Raw genomic sequence first — 22,696 nt, 5'->3', positions numbered from 1 at the left:
TTGTCATAATATGTGCAAATGCAAATCAAAACAAAATTGCTACGATTATGACAGATATAATCTTGTAGTTTAGTGATGATAAACATGTCCGATGCATCTGGACCCAATTTATAAAAAAATAAAGGTATATTATGATATTAATAAATTGGATTCTCACCGTATGTAAACCACAAATAACCTCATAAACGTTTAAATAAAGCGATAACGGCCAAGACAATCGCAATTTATAAGTGTGGTAGAGAAAACATTGTATTAACATATCATATTTTAAGAGTCAATAAGCGCAACGACCCTAATGAGCGGGCTACAAAAATAATGACGAGTTATTTATCGATGCGCGCGCGCACAGATTTATTGGACGCAGCGAGATGCGCAGACGAATCACGCTAATCCCTTAGTCAGGGGTGTCAGAAGTCAGATATATATTATTTTCAGCTCGTATATTTCAATGGAGATCTGTTTACAACGTATACTAACTAGCTGTCCTCCTAGGTCTTACACGAAGTACATTAAAAAACTGCAACTTTAGAAATGTATAAGTATAGAATCACTACTCCGTCAGAGAACTTTTACTACATTTACAATATTTTAAGACATCATGGCAAATTCAACGTGTTTTCGTTTTTCACGCGCACAGGAGCGCACGCTACTGAGTGTCCAAAATAAAGCGCTACCGCTGCTACTGAAAGGAACACAAACGTGATGAGTGGTATATTTTATATTAATACAATCACTCAATGTATATAATCTCCATAATATTGCTATATTATTTTAAATATTTCGAAAAAAGAAGGTATTATTTAGATTACTTATAAAAACGTGAGTTAATTTAGCTTTTAAGATTTTACTGTCCGCCGATTTATGACATAAATTAATTAAAATCACCTAAGTATATATAAAAAGATTTCAGCTAATAAACTAACATGAGTTACTTTAGACGTTCCAACCTACATTTCGCAAATCCAGCTTGTTTATCTCGTTAGTTAAGAAAGTAAAAATAAACGTAGATTAAATTAATCTTAAATAACTTAGCTATAATGGTAAGTAGAAAGCAGAAATAACAATAGTAGTAGTAATAGTACTATTTTTAAATTGTCAAAATAATTTGGGACAACCCTACTAACGAGGAGAAATAACGTTTTAAAGAGCACACGCGGCCTTTCAGTACGGACTGCTATGACTCGAAATTAATATCTAACACTTGAAATACACCGGGTTCATTTTGAAATATCAATTTACACGTTACTGTAAAGTAATTCAATTTAAATATGAAATTAACAAGATAACATTGAATAAACGATACACGTTGCGATAAATTCCTAATTATTAGACAGTTATTCTTGCAACTTTGTAATATATGAAATACAGCAATGTGAAACCTGCAGTATTACACAATTACCTCCCAACTACAACAAACTATGTGACTCATAACTCAAACTATGTAACGAGCAAGATTACAACTAAAACTGCGAAAAAATAAATGTCATTTTAAAGTTCGTTCTACCAAACATTAAGGGGAAAGAGTTTTAGGTTATTATTGTTTAATTTGGTATACACTAATACCTACCTACTAAGGGTTTCGAAAAGTCTTTATTTAGATTATTATTAATAGCATAAGCTTTTAAAGATGTTATGATATAAATTTACGATAAAGATTTACAATTTACGATATCGTAAGTACAACTTTCTAAATAATTAAAATCATCTAAGTATATGTAAAAAGAAATTCAGATAACTAACTGACTTGACTTAGTTTAAGTATTCTCTTTTATTATTGTAGTAGGTACTGATTACCTTGCTATATTTTAAAAAGTAACTCTTCAACCTTTTGGAAATAAAACGGTGTTAGTAAAAATCAAAAGTTGATAAACTTTTAATAGCGGGCGAGACTGATCTATATTATTTTTTTCTCCGATACTAAATATTTTCACTTCTGAGAATAAGTAAATACCTTAACACGAATATATTTTCTACCATGGCTACAAACATTAATTGTTACGAGGCACACAAAAGTAAGAATTCGCCGAAACAACACGTTTCCTGGCTTAAAACACAGTCAGCACTAATTCCCCGCATAGCGAAGAAACCGAAAAATATTCTACGAATCCAGAACATTGTGTAAATAGTACAAGCCGGGTTGAACCGCAGAATCTCTAACAGGGCCTTCCAAAACTATTGACAGTGTGTGGATGCGATCACACTTAAGCCGCGGATTATGAAAAGACCGAAATAGACGCTTCAAATCCTCAAGGATTAAGGGATTCCGTGTTCCGTTCGACGGCGGGCTACAAAAATATATCGAATGCGCGCCGGATGCAACGATTAGTCTAAACATCGCGCCCGTTAATATTGTTCACCTCCTCGGGATCCTCGCTCCTTGGGAAACAATGCGGTGTTAAAAAGTTCGAATTTTGGCCAGGCTTACATCCGTGAGTGAGGATATCTTTCACGCAGCGCTAGTGCAGCAGATTAACGCGATGTTTTTGCAGTTTTTGAAGTGAAAAGTTCTTTAGTGGAAAATGAACAGCACACGGATTTTTAGTAAGTTAGGCTGAGTCGTCACGATCTGAGGTGAAAGACTCGGGACCGCCGAGTGTATCTGAGCGGGAAACTGCGGGAAAGTGCGACTGCTTTTTGCTGTTATGTCGCTGTTTTTAGTATATTCAATTCATTCCGAAAAATTCTTATGAGTCTAAGTTACAATTATTTTGACAATTATTTGGTTTACATTGTGAGGTTTAGTGTGTGTAGTTAGCGGGTTATCGTGCTTAAAACCGCGAGGTATTGAATTCTGTGACGATGGTGCAAACTATATATTATATTCTCCTTATCACTTCAAGCGTGCCTTAAAGAACAGCGATTCCACTTACCCGAACTCTCGCTTCAGTCAAATTAGTCCACATCGCGATCTCCTCGCGCGTCGACATGTCTGGATATCGGTTCCTCGCGAAGGTTGCCTCTAGTTCTTGGAGCTGTTGGCTGGTGAAATGTGTCCTTTGTCGCCTTTGCCGTTTGTTCTTCTTATCGCCTTTATCGTCTAGAGATGGCTCGTCGGGGCCTACACCGGGTGTCGTCGACTCCGTCTTTATTGTCGGCTCTGATGTTAGTGGACGACCTGAAGGAAAAAATACAGTGAGCAATAACGATGACTGTTTTATTGATAGGTTGCAGTCTGGCATCGAAGGATGCTTGAATTTAACAGACTACTTCTTTGTTCTGCCTTTTCATGCTAAACTTGACGTGGTTAATCAAAAAGGATCCAACCAACATTTTGGTTGTTGTGAGGCATTTAAGGCCGTACGAATAAATGTTGCATCTTCTCGCAAGAGTTATACTTCACGCTCTGACATCTGTAATGTGCTGTCAGTTCAAGTTTGACAAAAAAGTACATAACTAGATAGCTACTATTTTTTGGTCTGATGGCAGGCTTCGGCCGTGGCTAGTTACTCCCCTCAAGACAACGGCGTGCCGCTATGCGATTAAGGGTAGCGTTATAATGACACGTAAAAACCAATTAGGGGTACCTATGTGTTTAATTTAACTGCCATACCCGTAACAGGTTAGCCCGTTACCAACTTAGACTATATTTTCGCTTACAAGCTGGTAAGATTGAAGTCTAGGCCTTAATTCATTTTTTTTCTATTCCACTTTAATATATAATCTGTCTCAATTGTAGTGCAATAAAAAAAATTGCGACTATATGCCACCCTTTTCGTTTATTCAACTGTATTCAGAAAACATTATTTAGATAAAACAAACGGTTAGGTATTTGCTGGAACAAGCGTGTTAGCTTGAGGTAAGAGTGTAATCACAATAGTTGAAAAATGCTCACAGCAAGAAAAAAACGATCGGATAAGATATTTATGTAATCTTGAAACATTTTATATTCAATATCAGTGGCTAATGTAAATATATTGCATTATGTCTTTTTTGAAGCGAAGTATTAAAAAGTTATTTTCATCCACTTCATTTGCGCCCATTTTTATCCGACACATTAATACCGATTCCGTTAGAGTCCGGGCTTATTAGAGTCATCCTGCAGGCCAAATAGGCATCCTGTACAAATAGAAAACTTGTTCTGATGTAGCACTGAAAGGTGGACGGTAAATCTCTCATAAAAAAATAGTTTAAAATCAGTAGAAGTGAATAAAAAAATAGCTTTATAATTTATTTCGGCCGAAGAAAAGGCATTATATATTTTAAAGGTCGGCCACTGATATTGCGTTTAAATTAACTAAACTAACAAATATATCTTTCTTTCCGCATTAAATTCATAGTTGCATTGTGAGGACACATATCTCGTAGATCTCATAGAAGTCGGTAAAGAAAAGTTTTTTAACCTATAAAAGGCATTTATATAAAGTGGTGCTATTATTACAGTAACAAAATCAGTCTTTAAGGATAATTTTATATAATAAAGACAAGGGTTTACTGCACAAATTATAGCACTTAGAACAAGACAATAAACTCAAGTGTTACCACAGTATAAAAATAAATACAACTGCTTACGAATAAAAAATATTGAATCATGACCGACGGTAGCGCGCGGGTAATACTAAGGATTAGTCGCAGGCGCACCCAACTTTTATGACGCAGCTGTAAATTCGTTGTTCTCAATGATCAACGTCACACCATAAAATAATTTATGAGAACGATAATCTTTTTTTAGTTTCGTATATCTATTTTTGTTAGGCGACGTGATAAATAAACTGCATGAAGATACAAAGATTGCAACTTAAACATGTCAGTGGTGACAATAAGTTATATAGATTAAGTAGTTTGGATTATTCAAGCAATCGATCTAATGTAAATGGTTTTTTGAACTATTAATAAAAAAAAAAAAAACTCCCACTGTATTAATGGTCTCATAAAAAGGTTCAGGGTCACTTAGCGGGCGATGGGGAGAGCTATGCTTGGAGTATCTCTACGTGATCAAATCAGGAATGACTAATGAGTGGATCTGTAGAAGAACCATAGTTACCGACATAGCTCAACGAGTCGCGAAGCTAAAGGCACAGGCTCGGAGAACTGATAAACATTGGGGTCCCAAGGTGCTGGAATGGCGACCTCGCACCGGTAAAAGCAGCGATGGTTGACCCCTTACGAGGTGGACGGATAACAGCAAGCCGGGACATTCAGAGCATTGAGCATAGAGTATAGAATAACATTAATTTGGCCAAGACTTAAATTAGAATTTTAAAACGATTGCTTGAAAAAGATTATTTTTGCTAGCTTTGCTCACAACTGTTTTTTTTTCTTTTTATGTTATAATATTTTTTATTATTTCCTGGTAGGTAAGAAGGGGTACAGATTATTAAGGGTTTATCAAGAAATCGATTATAGCGGCAATTATGTGCAGCCAAATATCGAGCAAACATCGATGTATGTCGAGGTGAGGGTACGAAATGATAGGCGTTATTACATCAATACCTGATAAGGGCGATCGCAATCAACTTATATTGGTTTACCCGAAATCCCTGAGTCAATGAACCGCTTATATACTCCAATCTCATTATGTCGTGAAACCTGAAAATTTACCGCTATGAATTAATGAACATACGAGTAAGTATATGAAGATAGTCTTAAAAATAAACACTGTTTTAAATTCTAGCTTACTTCCAACGTACAGATCATAGCGCGCAGCTGGTTTGAATAATTTTATACTCAGTGATAGAGGTTATTATATTGTTGTGTCATAAAAAATGTTGGTATTTAGTACACTTATAACGTACTTATATTAATATTAGTGTTAGACCAGTGGGTAGGAGCTCGACTTCACTTTCAAGGGACCGAGTTCGAATCCCAGCATGCCTCACCTCTACCTTTTTTAAGTTATGTGCGTTTTAATTAATTCAAATATCACTTGCTTCAACGGTGAAAGAAATCATCGTGAGGAATCCTGCCTGAGAACTTTCCATAATATTCTCAAAGGTGTGGAGCCCACCAATCCGCAATGAGCCAGCGTAGTGTACTACGGCCTTAACCCCTTCTCATTGTGAGAGGAGAGCCTTGCCCTGTAGTGGCCGGGTTGATATGACGATATTAAAACTAATATATTTTTATGCGGCATCATAACGAAACAATAGACACCTTGACAGTCGTGAGAGTGCTAAATGGTAACCAACCACGGCCAAAACCTATCGACCAAATGGTATGGTAACCTTGACTGGAAGCTGATCTTAGAATGGTCTGCGCAAAACCCAACTTCTTAATTGCTGGGATCTGCGGGAGATTTTTTGTGGATTTAGAAACACAAGAAGTAAACACGTTTGTTCTTCATGTATTTTTGTATGTCAGAGTAATTTAATTCATAAGGTTTCATCAATCAGAAAGCTTATAATATTTATATAAAAGAAACAAACGAAAAGAATCTATGGTACATATCGTTACCGGAATTACCATAGGTATTATAGAGATAGTTCGTCCCTTCAATTAGGTATTTACAATGCCCATAACTTATTTACTTATGGTAATTTATTTATGGTAATTTCGTTCGTGTATCGTTGTACCTACCGGTCTTGTCAATAATATCTTGATATGAATAAGTGGGTAGGTACAAAGTAGGTGTTTTATAAGGTATAGGTATTGCATCGTGATAAAGAAACCGCTTAACTCAACGAATTGTTTTCATTCGTAAACTTTACTTTATAATCGGATTAAAAGTGGCAATTTTATTGCGGCAAACTTATCTTGATTGAAGACACATTCAATAATTAATATATGAGTGCCACATTTTTTTTTTAAATCTTGGAGAGTTTTTGTTATTTATCAATTGATAAATATTATATCGCTCATGGCTTACGATTTCGTAACATGGGTAGGTATATAAGTAGGTATTAGGCACTAGATATCATGAAAACAAATCTTTAACATTAAAATCCACTGTTTATAGTCCCAAATCTGCCATAATAAATGTATATATTTGAGATTTTATGCAATTAGGTTATTTATTTAGATATCTATAATAAGCTAATAATGTTTTTTCTATTGTTTAAACAAAATATTTACTAAGAACTAATAAAATCTCTTAATTGCATCGAGTGTACGATGCTGATTTACAGTCTGATTTTCTTTCATGTGAAACTTAATACATACTAGAAGAAATTCAAGTAGGTATCTATTAGTAGAGAAGGCAGTACTTGAAAATAAAAGAACGACATTGGTCTAAATCGTATCGTAAATCCTTCAGATTTCAGAACACTCAACGATACGACACAGCTAAAAGATATTTATTTCAGATAAGTAAATTTTCTCAACTCAGCTTTATATGGGTTGCCACTTATTTTCTTTCAATTATTATGAGTACATTATTCCAACCTGACAGTTACAACCGTTAAGAGTGGACGTACATGTTGGGTTTAAGCTCTATATTCCCAATATGAAAAAGGGAGTCCTGATAGTGATGATTATGACCAAAAATCGTCATTTAACTCTGACAAAAAAACGCAAAATAACTTAAAAGACACACTTACCACGATTGATAATAGTAGTATTTTAGTTATATATGTTTTATATATGTTTTAGATCCTGGTATACAAAGGTTTTTTTTTTAAATTTGTACTTACGTTGATATATATAGACAGTGGGTTTGCCCGGAAAGGGTATCTATCTGATAAAGATTAGGAAGGAAGGCGATGTCGATTCCAGTATGTATGTTTACAGTATTTGAGCGTCATTACAAGAAGCACTACTTGGTTACATAAGTACGAAAGTTAACATTAAAGGAAACGTTGTTATCAACGAGTGTCGGGCGTGAAGTGGCATCGTGTACCGATATCGCTAACACATGTTAAATGCGCTATTTACCTTCCAGCTTGTGTCGTGTCGGCCAAACGCAAAGGTTGTTTTCCAATGATGGATGGGTCGGCGGGCGTACAAAGCGTATCGCCGATAACACTTATCGGTATCGAGTGATATCGAGTGATAGGCACTATCTCTAATCGCTCGGGAGAATGCAAGCGGTAGCGTCCACCGTCCTGCCCAAACGTTGAGGCCTTAATCCCCGGTTGTTCATTATACGTCGATGACTGCGTTAACAGATTGATCATTTTAATATACTAGGTTAATCGATATCAGTATGGATTTCTTTTTAGAATTTGTTGCTCTTTTTTGTTTTCGATATTTAAAATTTTTAACTGAATCAAAGGAAACGAGGTTTCGTAATAACGCCATCAACATCAACATCACCATCAATCCATTACCGGCCCAATACAGGGCATTGGACTCCTACCAGTATAACACAGGTTTATACCTAGTAAGCTAGGTATTAACCTGTGTTATACTGGTTAAGTTGATTTCTTTATATCCGTGTAAATTATAACATTAATATAAGTAATACCTATTGTGCAGGTGTAATGTTAATTGCACCTATGTTTTATTGAACAATAAACAAAAAATATTATTGTAATTATTAGTTACAAAAGTGCTTATAATCGAGTAGGCCACTTGAAATAAATTAATTTTAAATTTTTTTGCAGTGAAAAAGATTTAGGTCTTAGTCCACGACGCTGACCAAGTGGGGGTTGGTGGACTTAACACGTCTTTGAAAGCATTATGGAGAATTCTCAGGCATGCAGGATTCCTCGCGATGTTTTCTTTCACCGTAAAAGCAAGTAATATTTAATTCATCAATTCATTCATTAAAAAATCAATATGGCTTACTTAAATACTAAGTGAGCGAATCTTTTTTTGCGACTACAAATCTTGAAAACGGCCAATATTAAATAAAACATAATTGTAATTATAGACACATGAGGCTTAACCTACGTTACAGGACATGTTACTGACATGGCCTACAAAGTGTTGCTCAGTTTATAGGCGGTGGTTTTCCACTTACCATCAAGTGGGGCATCGTTTCTTAAACAATATTTGACAACGGTAGCTAATTATACTGACTTGAAATTGCTTTTACATGTGTATGCGTGCATGGAATATAAACTTTGAGATCTTTCTTTTCTTTATAGATCTTGACACTATTAGACTTTTAATGTAAGCTGAGGTTATGGTTGTCACTGCGTATTTTTACAATATCTTGGTACAGACTACATTTGTTAGACAAAAAGTATTGACCTCAAAACAAAGTTTAAAAAAAAAGGTTTTTACTATCATAAATATTAAATACAGTATTGCCCTTTTGCCAACTATAGCCTTCTAAAACACCGGACATTAGATAATATTTACCTACCAAATACATAAGTTACCCGCGTTATATCCGAACCTTTTTCAAAGAAGTTTTATTACCTGTAGCTTGATATTATTAAGCTATCGATAGATAACTAATAAGATTTATTTGCGAATAGATAAAATACTTATGTATTACATTATTTGATTATGCACGTATACAAGAGTAAGAAAATGTAAATTGTTACATAATAATGTGCCTATAATTACAATTATAAAACTTATTTAATATTGACCGTTTTCAAAATTTGTAGTCGCCAAAATAGATTCGCTCACTTAGTATTTAAGTAAGCCATGTTGAATTAAAAATTAGTTGCTTTAACTGTGAAAGAAAACATCGTGAGGAAACATGTATTCCTGAGAGTTCTCCATAATGTTCTAAAAGACGTGAGAAGTCCACCAATCCCCACTTGGTCGGCGTTGTGGACCACGGCCTAAAACTACTTGAACTAAAATAAAAGATTTCAATATCTATCTCCACTAACCACCGCTAAAATAACTAGAACAAGTAACTTCGCAAAGTACGAAATCAACCTCTAGTTTATTTCGAGCGTCTTTCATTATTCATATATTCTACAACATGATCCTGCAGCGCGATACGCTCGGTATCGTGTTACAAACCTGGAAATAAACACTGATAACATTGATGGAATGCAATACACTCTACCGCCGAGTTGGGTTTGAGTCAATTAGCAAATTAAGGTGCCTGCATAATATAATCTTGTGCAAAATGTTTTACGGTTTTAGAATACAATCTGCATTTATTGTATGAGGCGACTTGTTTAAAGTTTCTATTAAATTCGATTGAAATCTCAAATCAGTATTGAAAAAGTGTTTATCTTTTTCATAAAGTGTTTTGTTCATGGGCGTACCGAACTTCTAGTCTATGGGGGCAAGTGAGATTTTTTTTTGGTCAGATGGTCCGCGGCTGTATTGGAAAAATATTTTGAGAGGGCCTTCTATAATCGAAACTGAAGCCAAAACTGTATATTTTTTATTTTTGTCTGTCTGTCAGTATCAGGCCGCCATTTTTCGAGAGATTTCATACATTTTCTGTAAGATTTCCAGGGGGGCAGACCAACCCTCCCCCCTCCTTTGTACGCCCATGATTTTGTTGATATTCGTAGTAGTTTATAGTAGTCTGTGCAGTTTCCGCTATTAAAAATAATTATTTGGATTGGCCGTTATTATATTTCATAGACTCCAAGCTTTTTGACTTATAATCCAGCTAGTGGCAAATATCCTACGCAATTAGGATTATTTATTTCAAATATTTTCAAACGGAAATTGATACTAATGAATTTTAAATAGAATATAAAATGAAATAGTGAGTATTAAATGAAATGGCGGAGTCCCAGGAACATTTTACTCTTTCATCAATAAATAATAATAAAAGTTTAACTTCTATCGCACGTAAAAGTTACACGCACGCATTTTTTATTTTTTGGTCTTCAGGCGCTTGAGAATTTCGGAAGTGAAGATGTAGCGTAAATTCTGCAGTCGACCTAATTCTCGTAATAATAAATTAAGGGCGTACATAAATAGAACCGACAGCAGCGTCCTCTGTGTTACGATTGCCCAGCGATTATGGTCAAACCCTCCGGTTGGGAAAAGGCTTTCCTCCAGCAGTGGACTGTTGTAGGCTACTGACGATCTGCATACATAGCATCGTCAGTAGCCTACAACAGTCCACTGCTAGAGTATAGCCTTTACCCAGTACACCCAGGATTATTCTTACTACTAGACCCAGTGATGGTATGCGTACATACTCTCATAAAAGCACAGCCTTTAAGATAGCTACTGCTGATCTTTTCAGGCCAATGATACGACACGACAAGAAAGTCGGTGTGTGATAAAAAACATTGAACAGAATTTGAGAATATCAAATTTAATGTTTTTCAGTAAACTATGTTGTTTTTATTAAATGTAACTTTTACTTTTATCTAGTACCAGCGGACCCTCACGGCTTCGTCCGCGTATGAGTCAATCGAGAAGCTAGAGTAGGTCTGATGCTAGAGCTATGTACCTATTATCATTTTACGTGGTAAACTGAGTTAGTAAGTTGTCATTATTTTAATTGATACCTACATACATACATCCATCCACAAAAACTTTCACATTTATAATATTAGTAGGATGGTACGCATGCATTCGATCGTTGTCCCATAAGTCTTGCGACTTGCTGTTATTTGTGAAGAGTCCTTTATCTCCGACAATATTTATCAGATCTTCATTAAAATGAGACAAAACATGCTTGATAGTATACACTTTCAAATAAAAAAAGAATTATTCAAATCGGTTTACATTTAACGGAGCTATGAAGTAAAATTTATAAAAAAATTCATCCCATTCCCGGAGGAAACTTATTGTTTATCGGGATAAAAATAATCTATATGTCGACCCGGGCTATTGGCTAACACTACCAAATTTTATTTCAATTCGTCCGTAGATTTTACGTGATGCTCGGATAGACAGAAAGACAGACAAAACTTAAATAAAAATCTGTTTTGGACTTCGTATCGATTATATATTTTCATAATATATTAAATGTACAGAAATTTTCCAGTTACAGTTTTATTATAAGTAAAGATAAAGCTACACTGCCATGTTTTTGCTTTCGATGGTTGTTCTTTTCACATTGCAACAAAAACTGTTATGGTACAAACTGTCCACATCGGGTTTGAACCGTTTACAGTCCAGTCTAAACCGTGTTGATGGATGCAGCGGCTAGTAGACTAAGTTACCCGTTTCTGTTTTTTTTGCAACTAAAGTTGCAATTATCAAATTTAATGCTCACTGGCGTCATGTTAGTAAGAGTTTACGATACGGCAGTAATACAACTTCTAGCGAAGGTGCTCACAATCCGAGCTAGAAGGACAAAAATGAGAAGTGCTAAGGTTTCTGTCTATATTGCAACTAAATCTGTTTACTCACTGTCGTCGGTATGTTTGCGGTCACGTCGTTGTCGTGGTTGGCCGTAGAGGGAGGTCTGCTCTATGCCTGAGCCACCAGACGCAAGTGATGAGTGTCCACTGTCTCGGAAATCGCCCGTCTCTGCCCATACTGCAACAAAGAAATCAAATAATCATTTGCATACATTTTGCGGCATATAATAAAATTAAATTAAAAAATGCAATAAATAGGCTGAATGCCTAACAGGCATATGAAACGATCTCACGCAGGTTGGGAAAATGAATTGAGGTAAATAATTACGATATCGGACTTAAATCTTACGACGCGACGGTAAAATTAACATACTGCAGGCAAAGCGAAACATGGTATTAAATTGTCATTTGTTAGCCTTAAATAATTGTACTACAAAAATAAGTTACCAAATTTTAGAATCATTCGTGTTGCACTTTTATCAGAATAAATATTTTTAAATTTCATCCGCCATGTTGCGTTTAATCAAGCGTCATATACTTATGAGAATAAATTAACGTCACTATGTAATCTGTTTTGAAGTTACTAATGACTCCTTAGTTCACAGGATCTTGACAAAATAATGCATTCGCATGGCGACAACGAGGACGCCCCGCTGCTTTGGCGTAATAAGTGCTCCTGAATGCTTGTAAACTGCCTAATTATTTACAAGATCTGCGTGTGTAAAGGGTCTTATATTTTAAAGCTACGACACTAGTGTCGATTCTGCTGTACACAACTTTTAAGTGAAACTAAATTAAGAGGTCTAATACCTACCTACCTACCTACCTAAGTACCTACTGTCATTTTCAGACTGCACCTATCCCCCCAGAAAAGTTTTGAGGTGCTCAGTGCTGCTGAATGAGGTTGAAAGAATAGAATATCTTTATCTTTATTTGCTGGAATGTGGTTTTTTTTCTCTTACAATTATTTATGTCCCTTTACATTCAACTAATTAAATACTTAGTATGCAATAATTTAATATGAAAGAACTTAAGCTCATAATAATCTGTGTACGTATTTCTTTACTTCAAAAGAATATAAAATTCTAGACCATATTTTTGACTCAACGGTTATCCGCTTTGCACGATTCGGTAGAACTTTCTCGGAAATTTTTAACTAACGAATATTTAAAGTAAGTTTTCAATAAAAATAATAATTGTAAATTGTAACTTTTCATACTCGAATCGACTGCAGTCATGTCACGTATCTAATTAAGTATCTTAATTCAGTGCCAGAAAACCAATGTGTATCATTGGTTCAAAAGCGAGTTGCCTGTACTGCTCGGAGAATAAAAATGTTTATTTTTTCAATTCTAATTTTGCTGTGTCGATTTCATCAATCCTGCTTTCCCGACGTTTGCTCGGTGCAAACATCTATATTGTGACACTCTGATTCCATTGTTTTGGCAAAAGTCACGAACGCTCAATCGTAGATTGTGTAGTCCCAATGTTCCTCGTAATTAAAAATTAAAAGCGATGTGAAAATAATTATGTCTCGCTCGGTAAGTGTATTTTTTTAAGAGAAATGCAAATGTCAGCTTGTAAAACTCTTAACAAAGCTTCTATATATTCGCGATTAATTAGACAGCATGTTTTATTGAAAGAAGCATATTATTAGAAGAAATAGCGAGATGTATATGCCAAGACTGCAAAGATTACTTTCCATTGTTTTTGTTACGAGCTTTTTTTGATAATTATGTCAAACGTGTTTTATAGTTCCTTGACTGCTTTGAATTAAACAGTTATTCATTTAATAATTGGAGGGAAAACTGCGCATTTTTAAATGATTTCTAGTATGGCATGTACCTTGAAGTCAAAAAAAATTACGATTTTATAATTTTGAAACAAAACGAGAGAGCACTTGCTTTAAGCTATGTTACATGTTTCACAAAATCGTGTTGGTGCGTTTATTCTCTTTTCAACAACAAAGCCGACAGCCGGCTGGCGCAGTGAGCAGCGGCCCTACTTTCGGAGTCCGTGGGTTCGATTCCCACAGCTGCATGGATGTTTGTCAGTGTCTGGGTGTTTATCTGTATATTATAAGTATTTATGTGTATTATATTCATAAAAAATATTTATCAGCTATTCTAGCACCCATAACACAAGCTTCGCATACTTTGGGGCTAAATGTTGATATGTGAATTGTGGTAGTAACTATATTTATTTATTTAACATCATCAGTCGCGTGCATAAATTCAATTCAAATTCAAAATTTCTTTATTCTTGTAGGCCTATCACAGGTACTTATGAAGCGTTCAGTTTATTTGTTTACATAATTGTAACGGGATGGTGATAACTTCGTTCGCCAACTTAAATCTAAAGCTACGAGGGTTCCAAACGCGCCCTGGTTTAAGAAGAGCCCACAACAAACTTAGCCGGGTAAATTTATTTTTTTGTTATCACCATCTTCCAGTAAATTTAAATTAAGCTATGAAGCTAGAGCAATTCACACCCAAGCTTTTTTATCGTTTAAATAATCCTTAATGTTATAATAGGATTTTTCTGTAAGCTTACGTTTTATATAAACTTTGAACTTATTGAGAGGGTATGCACAAGGTATGCAGATGATATAAATTGAAGAAAATCAAGGTAAGGTTATAAGAAGACTACCCTTAACTATTTATTACTCGTACTGGAGATTTCCTTCAATTTAAATCATCTGCATACCCTCTAAGCACGCCACTGAACATCATAATATGTATCTCTGTATCGCATTTAGTTGATGGAGCGCTTTTTGTGACAGAGCTAGTCTACCGTACTACGGTACTACGTAGGAGTAGGAGTTAGTCTACTAAAGTACTACGGGCATGCTTATTCCTTCCGCCAAGTAACATCGCTGCGTTCCAATCCGACGAGCGTGGTTGCTAGTGTAATTTCAGGCACATAAGACAACACCTACGCCTCAGATTGATGGACAAAGCGCTGCACGACAAGTTATTTATTAATTTATATTTTTATTCTAATACTTATTATAATCATCATCATCATCTCAACCAATTGACGTCCACTGCTGGACATAGGTCTTTTGTAGGGAGTTCCACAATGCACGGTCCTGGGCCGCTTGCCTCCAGCGGCTCCCAGCTACTCGCCTGATGTCATCTGTCCACCTCGTTGGGGACCGACCTACGCTGCGTTTACCGGTGCGGGGTCGCCATTCGAGCACCTTAAGACCCCAACGTCCATCGGTTCTCCGAGCTATGTGCCCCGCCCATTGCCACTTCAGCTTCGCGACTCGCTGAGCTATGTCGGTTACTCTAGTTCTTCTACGGATCTCCTCATTTCTGATTCTTATTATAATAGAATACTTAAATTTTAATATCATTATACTATATCCTATGATATTAACTATTCCCGTAATAAAAACACACATTGCGATCCATTGATCTGATATGACCTTGAGGATGCGGAGTTCCTTGCATGCCCTGGCAAATGTTGCTCTGTTTATATGGTGTTCCACTTACCATCAGGTGGGCTAACTGCTTGGTCCGTCAATTACAACCTGGTGTCAGGTGTAGTCCACCAGATATGTACCATATCTTACGTAATGAACCTACCGTAATAAGTATTGATGTATCGCAGAATAAATAAATAAATTAAAATACTACGACAATACACACATCGCCATTCAGCCCCAAAGTAAGCGTAGCTTGTGTTATGGGTACCTACTAAGATAGCTGTTAAATATTTTTATGAATATTATATTCATAAATACTTATTATATACAGATAAACGCCCAGGCACTGAAAAGCAATCATGTTTATCACGCAATCATTTTCCAGTTGTGGGAATCGAACCAACGGCCTCGGGCTCAGAAAGCTGGGTCGCTGCCCACTGCGACAGTCGGCCGTCCAATAAACTTAGTCGATTATAAATCTTTTTATTTTCGTTTTCTGATAAGTAGTTTATTATTTATATCTATATGGTCAGCCATATAGATATAAATAGATTATTTATATAATATGACTTATTTATGGGCTTTAAAAAACTTAAAAACTAATTTCAAACAGCCATTAATCTGTTACTGAAATAGACGCTAGAAATAGGCACATCGTTATAACTAAATATCCTCCCATAGACTAATATCTCTATCGGTAGCTAAATTAAAAATATATAGTGATAAAAGAAAAGATTTCTACTTATCTCTTATAGGCTTTCCATTTAGAGACCAGTAAAAATCTTTTATTGATTTATTCCGAGACATGAAAACCGAACGGACATAAATGAGAAGTTTTTATTTTTGTATTATATCATTGAGTCGTTAAGAGTTGACAAGGGTACCTACTTAACGAATGAAAATTAACATAAAACATGCCAAAATTTACAACTTTATAGTACTAATAACACGGTTGAATCCGACAGGAGTTTCGCTCCATCTGTATAATCCCTTACCCCATTTTACAGGAATAAGGTAAGACTTTATTTATTTTTCATCTTAAGCCCACAGCTGGGAAAAGGCCTCCTCCCTCATAAAAGATTGCACTGTCTACGCTGCTCCATTGCACGGAGATGGATATCTGTGTGGGTTCTTGGCAAAATAATAATTATTAGCTCGTTCTGTCAAGTAATTGATACCAAAACTCGTATTCATATATACTCATATATCCAAGACATAAGAGGCCGTAACGACCTATATTTCGCCATTTAAAAATTAAAATTAGTGTAGCCCAGTATGGATTATACTCGCAGGATATCACTAATTGTCGTATTCATCTTATCGCATCACAACTAGAACAAACGTCGGTTCGTACAAACGTACAGAACGTACAAACTCGTTCAAATAAACTTAATGTTTGCTGCTTTGATAACAGCTGATAAGCGTCATTGTTTTATTGGGGTTGTAAAGCGTCTCTCGCGGTTACAACAGACTGACTGACAGTCGCGGCGAAAAGTGTTGAAAATTGATTAAAGGCAAATTTACATTAAATCGGAATATTAAATCGGAAAAAAACTACAAAAAATCTTCAAAAAGAAACTATCCAAAAATATTGATCAAAGAAAATATAATTTTAAAAACGCATAGGAGGAAAGTAAACTGTGCATTTAGAAGCACTGTGAAACTATTTAAAGAATTAGTCAAGTTTGTAAATACTGATACAAGGTGAAAATAGTTTTGTGCTTGTGTAATTTTGGCAGCCGACGTTGTCCGTAAGAATTGATTTATGTAATGACACAATAAGTCTACTCACTCAATAAGAACAAGCAGGGTTTTAAAAACTCACCACGACAATTAATTCTAAAGATTTATCTTATAAGAATTATATATAGTAGCAGTAGCTTGTGGTACTTATGTGTAATTCAGGATAACTTAATCGTTTTTTTAAATCTTGTCTTTTGATGCTATGGTAGAGTGAGGCCTCCAGACACAGGTATTTGGCTGTTTGCTGAGGTCTCCACAACATTTGTCATTTAAAATATAAGAATCGAAATAAACGTTTTTTTTTGTTTGTGGTTTGTGTGGGTAAATTTTTTTTAATTAGAATCAACAGCAGTATAACCTGTTGTATGTTTAGTAAGCTGTTTTTTGGAATGTGGAAGTCCTTACAAAAGAATTGATTCCATCATTGGACGTCTATCGGTTGAAATTACGATAACGATATTAAAGCTATTTTCTTTATTTTACAGCAAAGAAGTTTCAGCTGACGGCTCTCTTCCACATAGCTACACGAACTAAATTTATACCAGACGTATGTTCCTATCATACCTATTGTTAGAACACTACAGGGCAAGGGTCTCCACTCAGAATGAAAAAGGTTTAATTCATGCTGGCGTAGTGCGGTTTTTAGAAAACTAATTATTTATTTATTACATTAAATTAACTTTTTCGGCAAAAAAGATTAGTGCCGATAACAACAAAACATCTAAATTACTACCTACTACGCCTCTTACTTAGTGTACAAATATTTTCATTCTATAATATGAACAGAAGCTGAGTTTTTACTAATTCTCGAAATTAATCAAATATAAATCTTCAAAAAACAATCTTAGCGTAGATAATCTATGATAATATCAGTTGGTAACTGAATAAATAATCAGGGAAATCCCAGAATGTCGCTCCTTTATAAAGTGCTGATAGATACTAATTACCTTCTTAAGCGGGCTTAGTGAGTATTAACGCGTGTTTTTATAATGTATGGAATAATGCCAAAAATCTACTATATCATAATGTATGAGGTGTTTTTTTTTCACGCGAAATACCACTCTAATCCCGTGTCTTCTCTTTTTTTACTTGTGTTTAAATCCAATTTTTCAATTTGTAGAAATCATCAATTAATCATCTCACTACCGTGTAATTTACATACCATGTAATGTACGCATCCTGCCACCTATGGACCAACTTGAATAAAGATATTTTTTACTTTGACTTTGACTTTGCCTTTTTCTAAGGTGCAAGCTGTTAGGTACCTATCTATGCAATATTTGTTAAGCAGTACATAGCTAACATAGTGTTTTTTCCTCCTTTTAATTGATAAATGGCCATTTCTAGTATGCAAGATTTCGTGGTCAACATTATGTTAGGTTGATCAAAAATCCAAATCTTGACAAAAATAAATTAGCCGTTGGAACCTAACAGATAAAACATTAAACAATAAGTACAGAATAACACTATTGCATTTACAATATTAGTATGGATGGATTCTTACCGTGTGGCGCTAATCTCAAAAGGAAAATTTCTACTGCGTTCGCAAAGTTATCAGTAAACGGACAATACCATTTTTCATTTGGTTTAAATTATTCTTATCGTTTTTGACCTCGTCTGTACAGAACTAACAATAATTATAACACCACTATACGGCATGCTCTATACCTTTTACGATAGAATGTTATGCATAGTTAACAATACAACAACAGAAACTCACACAGAAAAATAAAAATAGGTAACTTATACCTGGTACATTCAAAGCAATGAAAACCAAATTATGTTTAGTGTTTTGGATTTAATTGGAGGGATATTTAAGATGGGTAACCTGTTATCTATCAGTAGATAACCGTTGCATACCACAGTGTTACAGCTGTTACTATTCTAACAAGAAGAGTAAGATTGGCTCTGTTTAAAGTTTTAAAAATGCATATAAAAAATAGGGACCTGCACGGCAGGGTCAATTCTATCGGTTCCGAAAAATTATATTTCCTTCTACTGTAAGTAAAAAAACACTTTAATAAAAATAACAAATAAAAATATTGGCTCGTAGCCGATGAAAGAATTATAATTAAAAGTGATTCGCAGAAGGGATATATATTATACTCGTAGGTCTTTCTGTATATAATATTATAGAATCATTACAATTACGGTCACAATTACGGTCTTTAAGAAATAGTGATCCTGAAACCTGTCAGGGAGATTCTTTTAGTTATTTATACAAATACCTAATGAGTATTAGACCTGATACAAATGTAAATGTATGTAAATGGTCATCTGGTTTTTATATTTGGATTCGGAGTTTTTGCAGCGCGAAATAGCGTCATCCAGATAAGACCAAAAACACGATAGCTCTGACAGGGTGTCCGAGCGTCAAACCATGGTTTGGAACACCAAAGGAACTCCAACTGACCCTGATACTTATATCAGCCAGTGTTTCATCAAGGACGGATAAAACTTTCAGTTCCTAAGATCTCACTCAGGGGCAGGAGTTTAGAGACAGGCTTTAATATTGAGTTTTGAGTGACGGACTGACCATAAGAATATAAAAACAATAAATAGAATAATTAAAGGCGCATCCGGCGCACTCTTTACTCTGACTTTTACTTTTGAACAAGCTCATGACAGTTTGTAAACTAGTCCGCTAATTTAGCAAAGTAGATTTTTGAAACAAGATTATCAATCACGATATTTTAAATAACACAACCCCAAAAGTCTCTATCAATGGAAGGCTTGGCCCCCCTTTGATATGATCAGAAATATTAAAGACTATAGTTCTACAGGGCGCTGTGGTTTTTTACTTTTTACCACGCTATTTTTGGTCTAAGCAAAGCTAATTAAGTAGACTTTTTTGGTCCAAAAGTCTAAGCCTATAAACAACACCAGGTGAGAGGTGACCGATTGTAAATACACATTAATATTTTTATACAATTCAGACAAACTGGTAGACCCAAGGGCGTGATGCTATAAATTGTAAAGTTGAAAAGCAAAGAATATAAACAGAAAATGTTGTATTTACACTAAAGACAGATAGTCTCGGGGGCAAACAGAGATAAGTTTACGTAATTTACGATCTTGGCCCTGACTACTCAAGTTTGAGTGTAAACCCAGAAATTTTGATGGTACTTAGTTTACGGCAATTTTCGACATGTTTTTTCTGAGGGTCAGTATTAAATTAATCGCTTTTTTCCTTAGTTATGTTATGAAAATCTGATAAACGGTGAGATTTATACAAAATCCGGCGTCAGCCTATGGCCGTCTCCAGAAAGCTTTGACTTTGCTCAAACACATTGCTATTTATTATAATAACTTTATACGAAGCATTATAAAGCTTAAAAAAAATTAAACTTAAAAAAATTTAAATAATTTAAACTCTTAACGACTCAATGATATAATACAAAAATAAAAACTTCTCATTTATGTCCGTTCGGTTTTCATGCCTCGGAATAAATCAATAAAAGATTTTTACTGGTCTCTAAATGGAAAGCCTATAAGAGATAAGTAGAAATCTTTTCTTTTATCACTATATATTTTTAATTTAGCTACCGATTAATATTAAATAATATTAATATTTAACATTCGTTTTATTATTATAAAAGTATTATAATACTTTTATTTATCGATTGATTCAGTAGGTTTTTTTTTCATATAATTATAATATTAGTGTCCTTGAGCCAAATCTTAATCATGTTGCAAATTTATTTTGACTAAGTAAAATTTCCACACATACTTTATAACCTAAGTTTTGTCCATTCAATATTCAAATGTTGCATTATTCAATATTACTTCAGTTTCAGAGGAGCCCAAAATTTCCTAGCTCTTATCGCCACCATTGATTTAAAAAATCATGCGTCGGCAAGACGACACTAACAGTTTTGACTAGGTGCCCTATCGAATTTAGAATCTTTGCTGGCGACTAGCTAAAGCAGGCATAACAGTGTACAGTGCGTATTCGTAAAGCACCAAACGTGCAATAATGCCTCTGTATCTGGTCTTCAACAGAATATACTTCAGTGAGAGTGCACATGAACTTCTCAATTCCAAACGTCCATCACCATTCTACCACTAAATACGGTGACATCCTCATAAGATTGACATCAAATCAAACTTTTTTCAATAACGTTTAGAACCGTTAACACTTATAAAAACTTGAGTATCTCGAGGCAAGAGTGAATAAGGATTAAATAAGCAAACCCGACTACGCGGCTACGTTCACCATTGTTTTCCAAAAGGTATGATAGTTTTTAAGAGCAAAGTTATCCAGCTATCTATTTATCTGACTATTCTGTCTTTAATTATAATACATTTGAAGATTTTCTTTTTCTTTGTGTGTTGGTTAAACGCACTAATTTCTTAAACTACCAGATTGATTTTAAAAATCTTATTCCGTATTTGATAGCCAAATTCTTGAGGAATTTCATGCACTAATTTATTTTACGCTAAGCCCCTTAGGTACGTAGGACCCAACCGCGAGCGTACGAGGCGACGCGATAGGACGGAGTGTGTTGTATAGAAAAGATTATTAGGAAAAAATAGGTATCATAATTGTAGGCCAATGAAATCTCAAGGAATCGCCAAATATGATAAAAAAAAAATTATACAGCGTTTGTGAAACAGCGATGATATTGATGTAGCGTACACATTACTCATATTTCCTTTTTTAGATCAAGCGATTTAATAATACTGTTATTAATGCATGTTTGTATCACAATCATTGTTCGGCTCTAGGCTGTCAACGCGCTATCAAAGCCGATACAAATGAGATAGCTTTCGTTTATGCGAGACATGAGTTAGACTTATTGATTCTTGTGATCCAAGAATTGGCGATCATTAGTCATTGAATTAGCCTAGCATACATCAACATCATCATCATATAAACCCATTACCGGGCCACTACAGGGCATGGGTTTCTTTCATTAATGAGAAGGGTTTAGGCCGAAGTCCACAACGCAAGCCGGCAAGCCCAATGCAGATTGGTGGATTACACACACATTCATAAATAGTGATACATTTTTAAGTCTTTCGAACCGTAAAAGGCATGTTCATTATACAAATAAAACGAATGAAGAACGAATTTTTTAAGCGCAAGTATTAAACGCAAATTTAAATCAAGATAGCCGAGGGGGAAGGAGCTCGACTTAACTTTCGGGGGGCCAAGTTCGAATCCCAGTACGCAACACTAACTTTTCAAAGTTGTGTGCGTTTAAAGTAATGAAAATATCACTTGCTTGTATTATTTAGTTTGTTTTTTTATATATGCAATAAACACTTTCTATCTGTCTTTCTAAAAAAACAAAATATATTTACAGAGTTCAGTCACAACTTTATCTCCCATTCATTCAAGTAAAAGCACTGTGAGTATAATAGTGACTACGAAACAAACATTCCAACCTAATCCCAATTAGACCAGGCGAAGATAATCTTAAGCATGAGCGGACCACCGCGTTAGACCGGT

The 22,696-nt window shown here is 35.0% G+C and overlaps 1 protein-coding gene across 1 annotated transcript in view; it reads right to left on the bottom strand.

Annotated features, from left to right (window-relative positions):
* The window catches only part of LOC120627567 (pituitary homeobox homolog Ptx1), a 65,212-nt gene that overhangs the window by 10,924 nt on the left and 31,592 nt on the right, over window positions 1–22,696 (bottom strand). The window contains exons 3-4 of the mRNA XM_039895570.1: window positions 12,115–12,243; window positions 2,871–3,115 (exon numbers count right to left, since the gene is read on the bottom strand). Of these exons, the coding sequence (XP_039751504.1) occupies window positions 2,871–3,115; window positions 12,115–12,243 (374 nt within the window). The remainder of the gene's footprint in view (window positions 1–2,870; window positions 3,116–12,114; window positions 12,244–22,696) is intronic.

The sequence above is a fragment of the Pararge aegeria genome, chromosome 11 (genome assembly GCF_905163445.1).
Source record: "Pararge aegeria chromosome 11, ilParAegt1.1, whole genome shotgun sequence".
Taxonomy (NCBI): Eukaryota; Metazoa; Arthropoda; class Insecta; order Lepidoptera; family Nymphalidae; genus Pararge; species Pararge aegeria.
The sequence above is the reverse complement of the archived record's forward strand: the minus strand, read 5'-3'. Positions and strand labels throughout refer to the sequence as shown.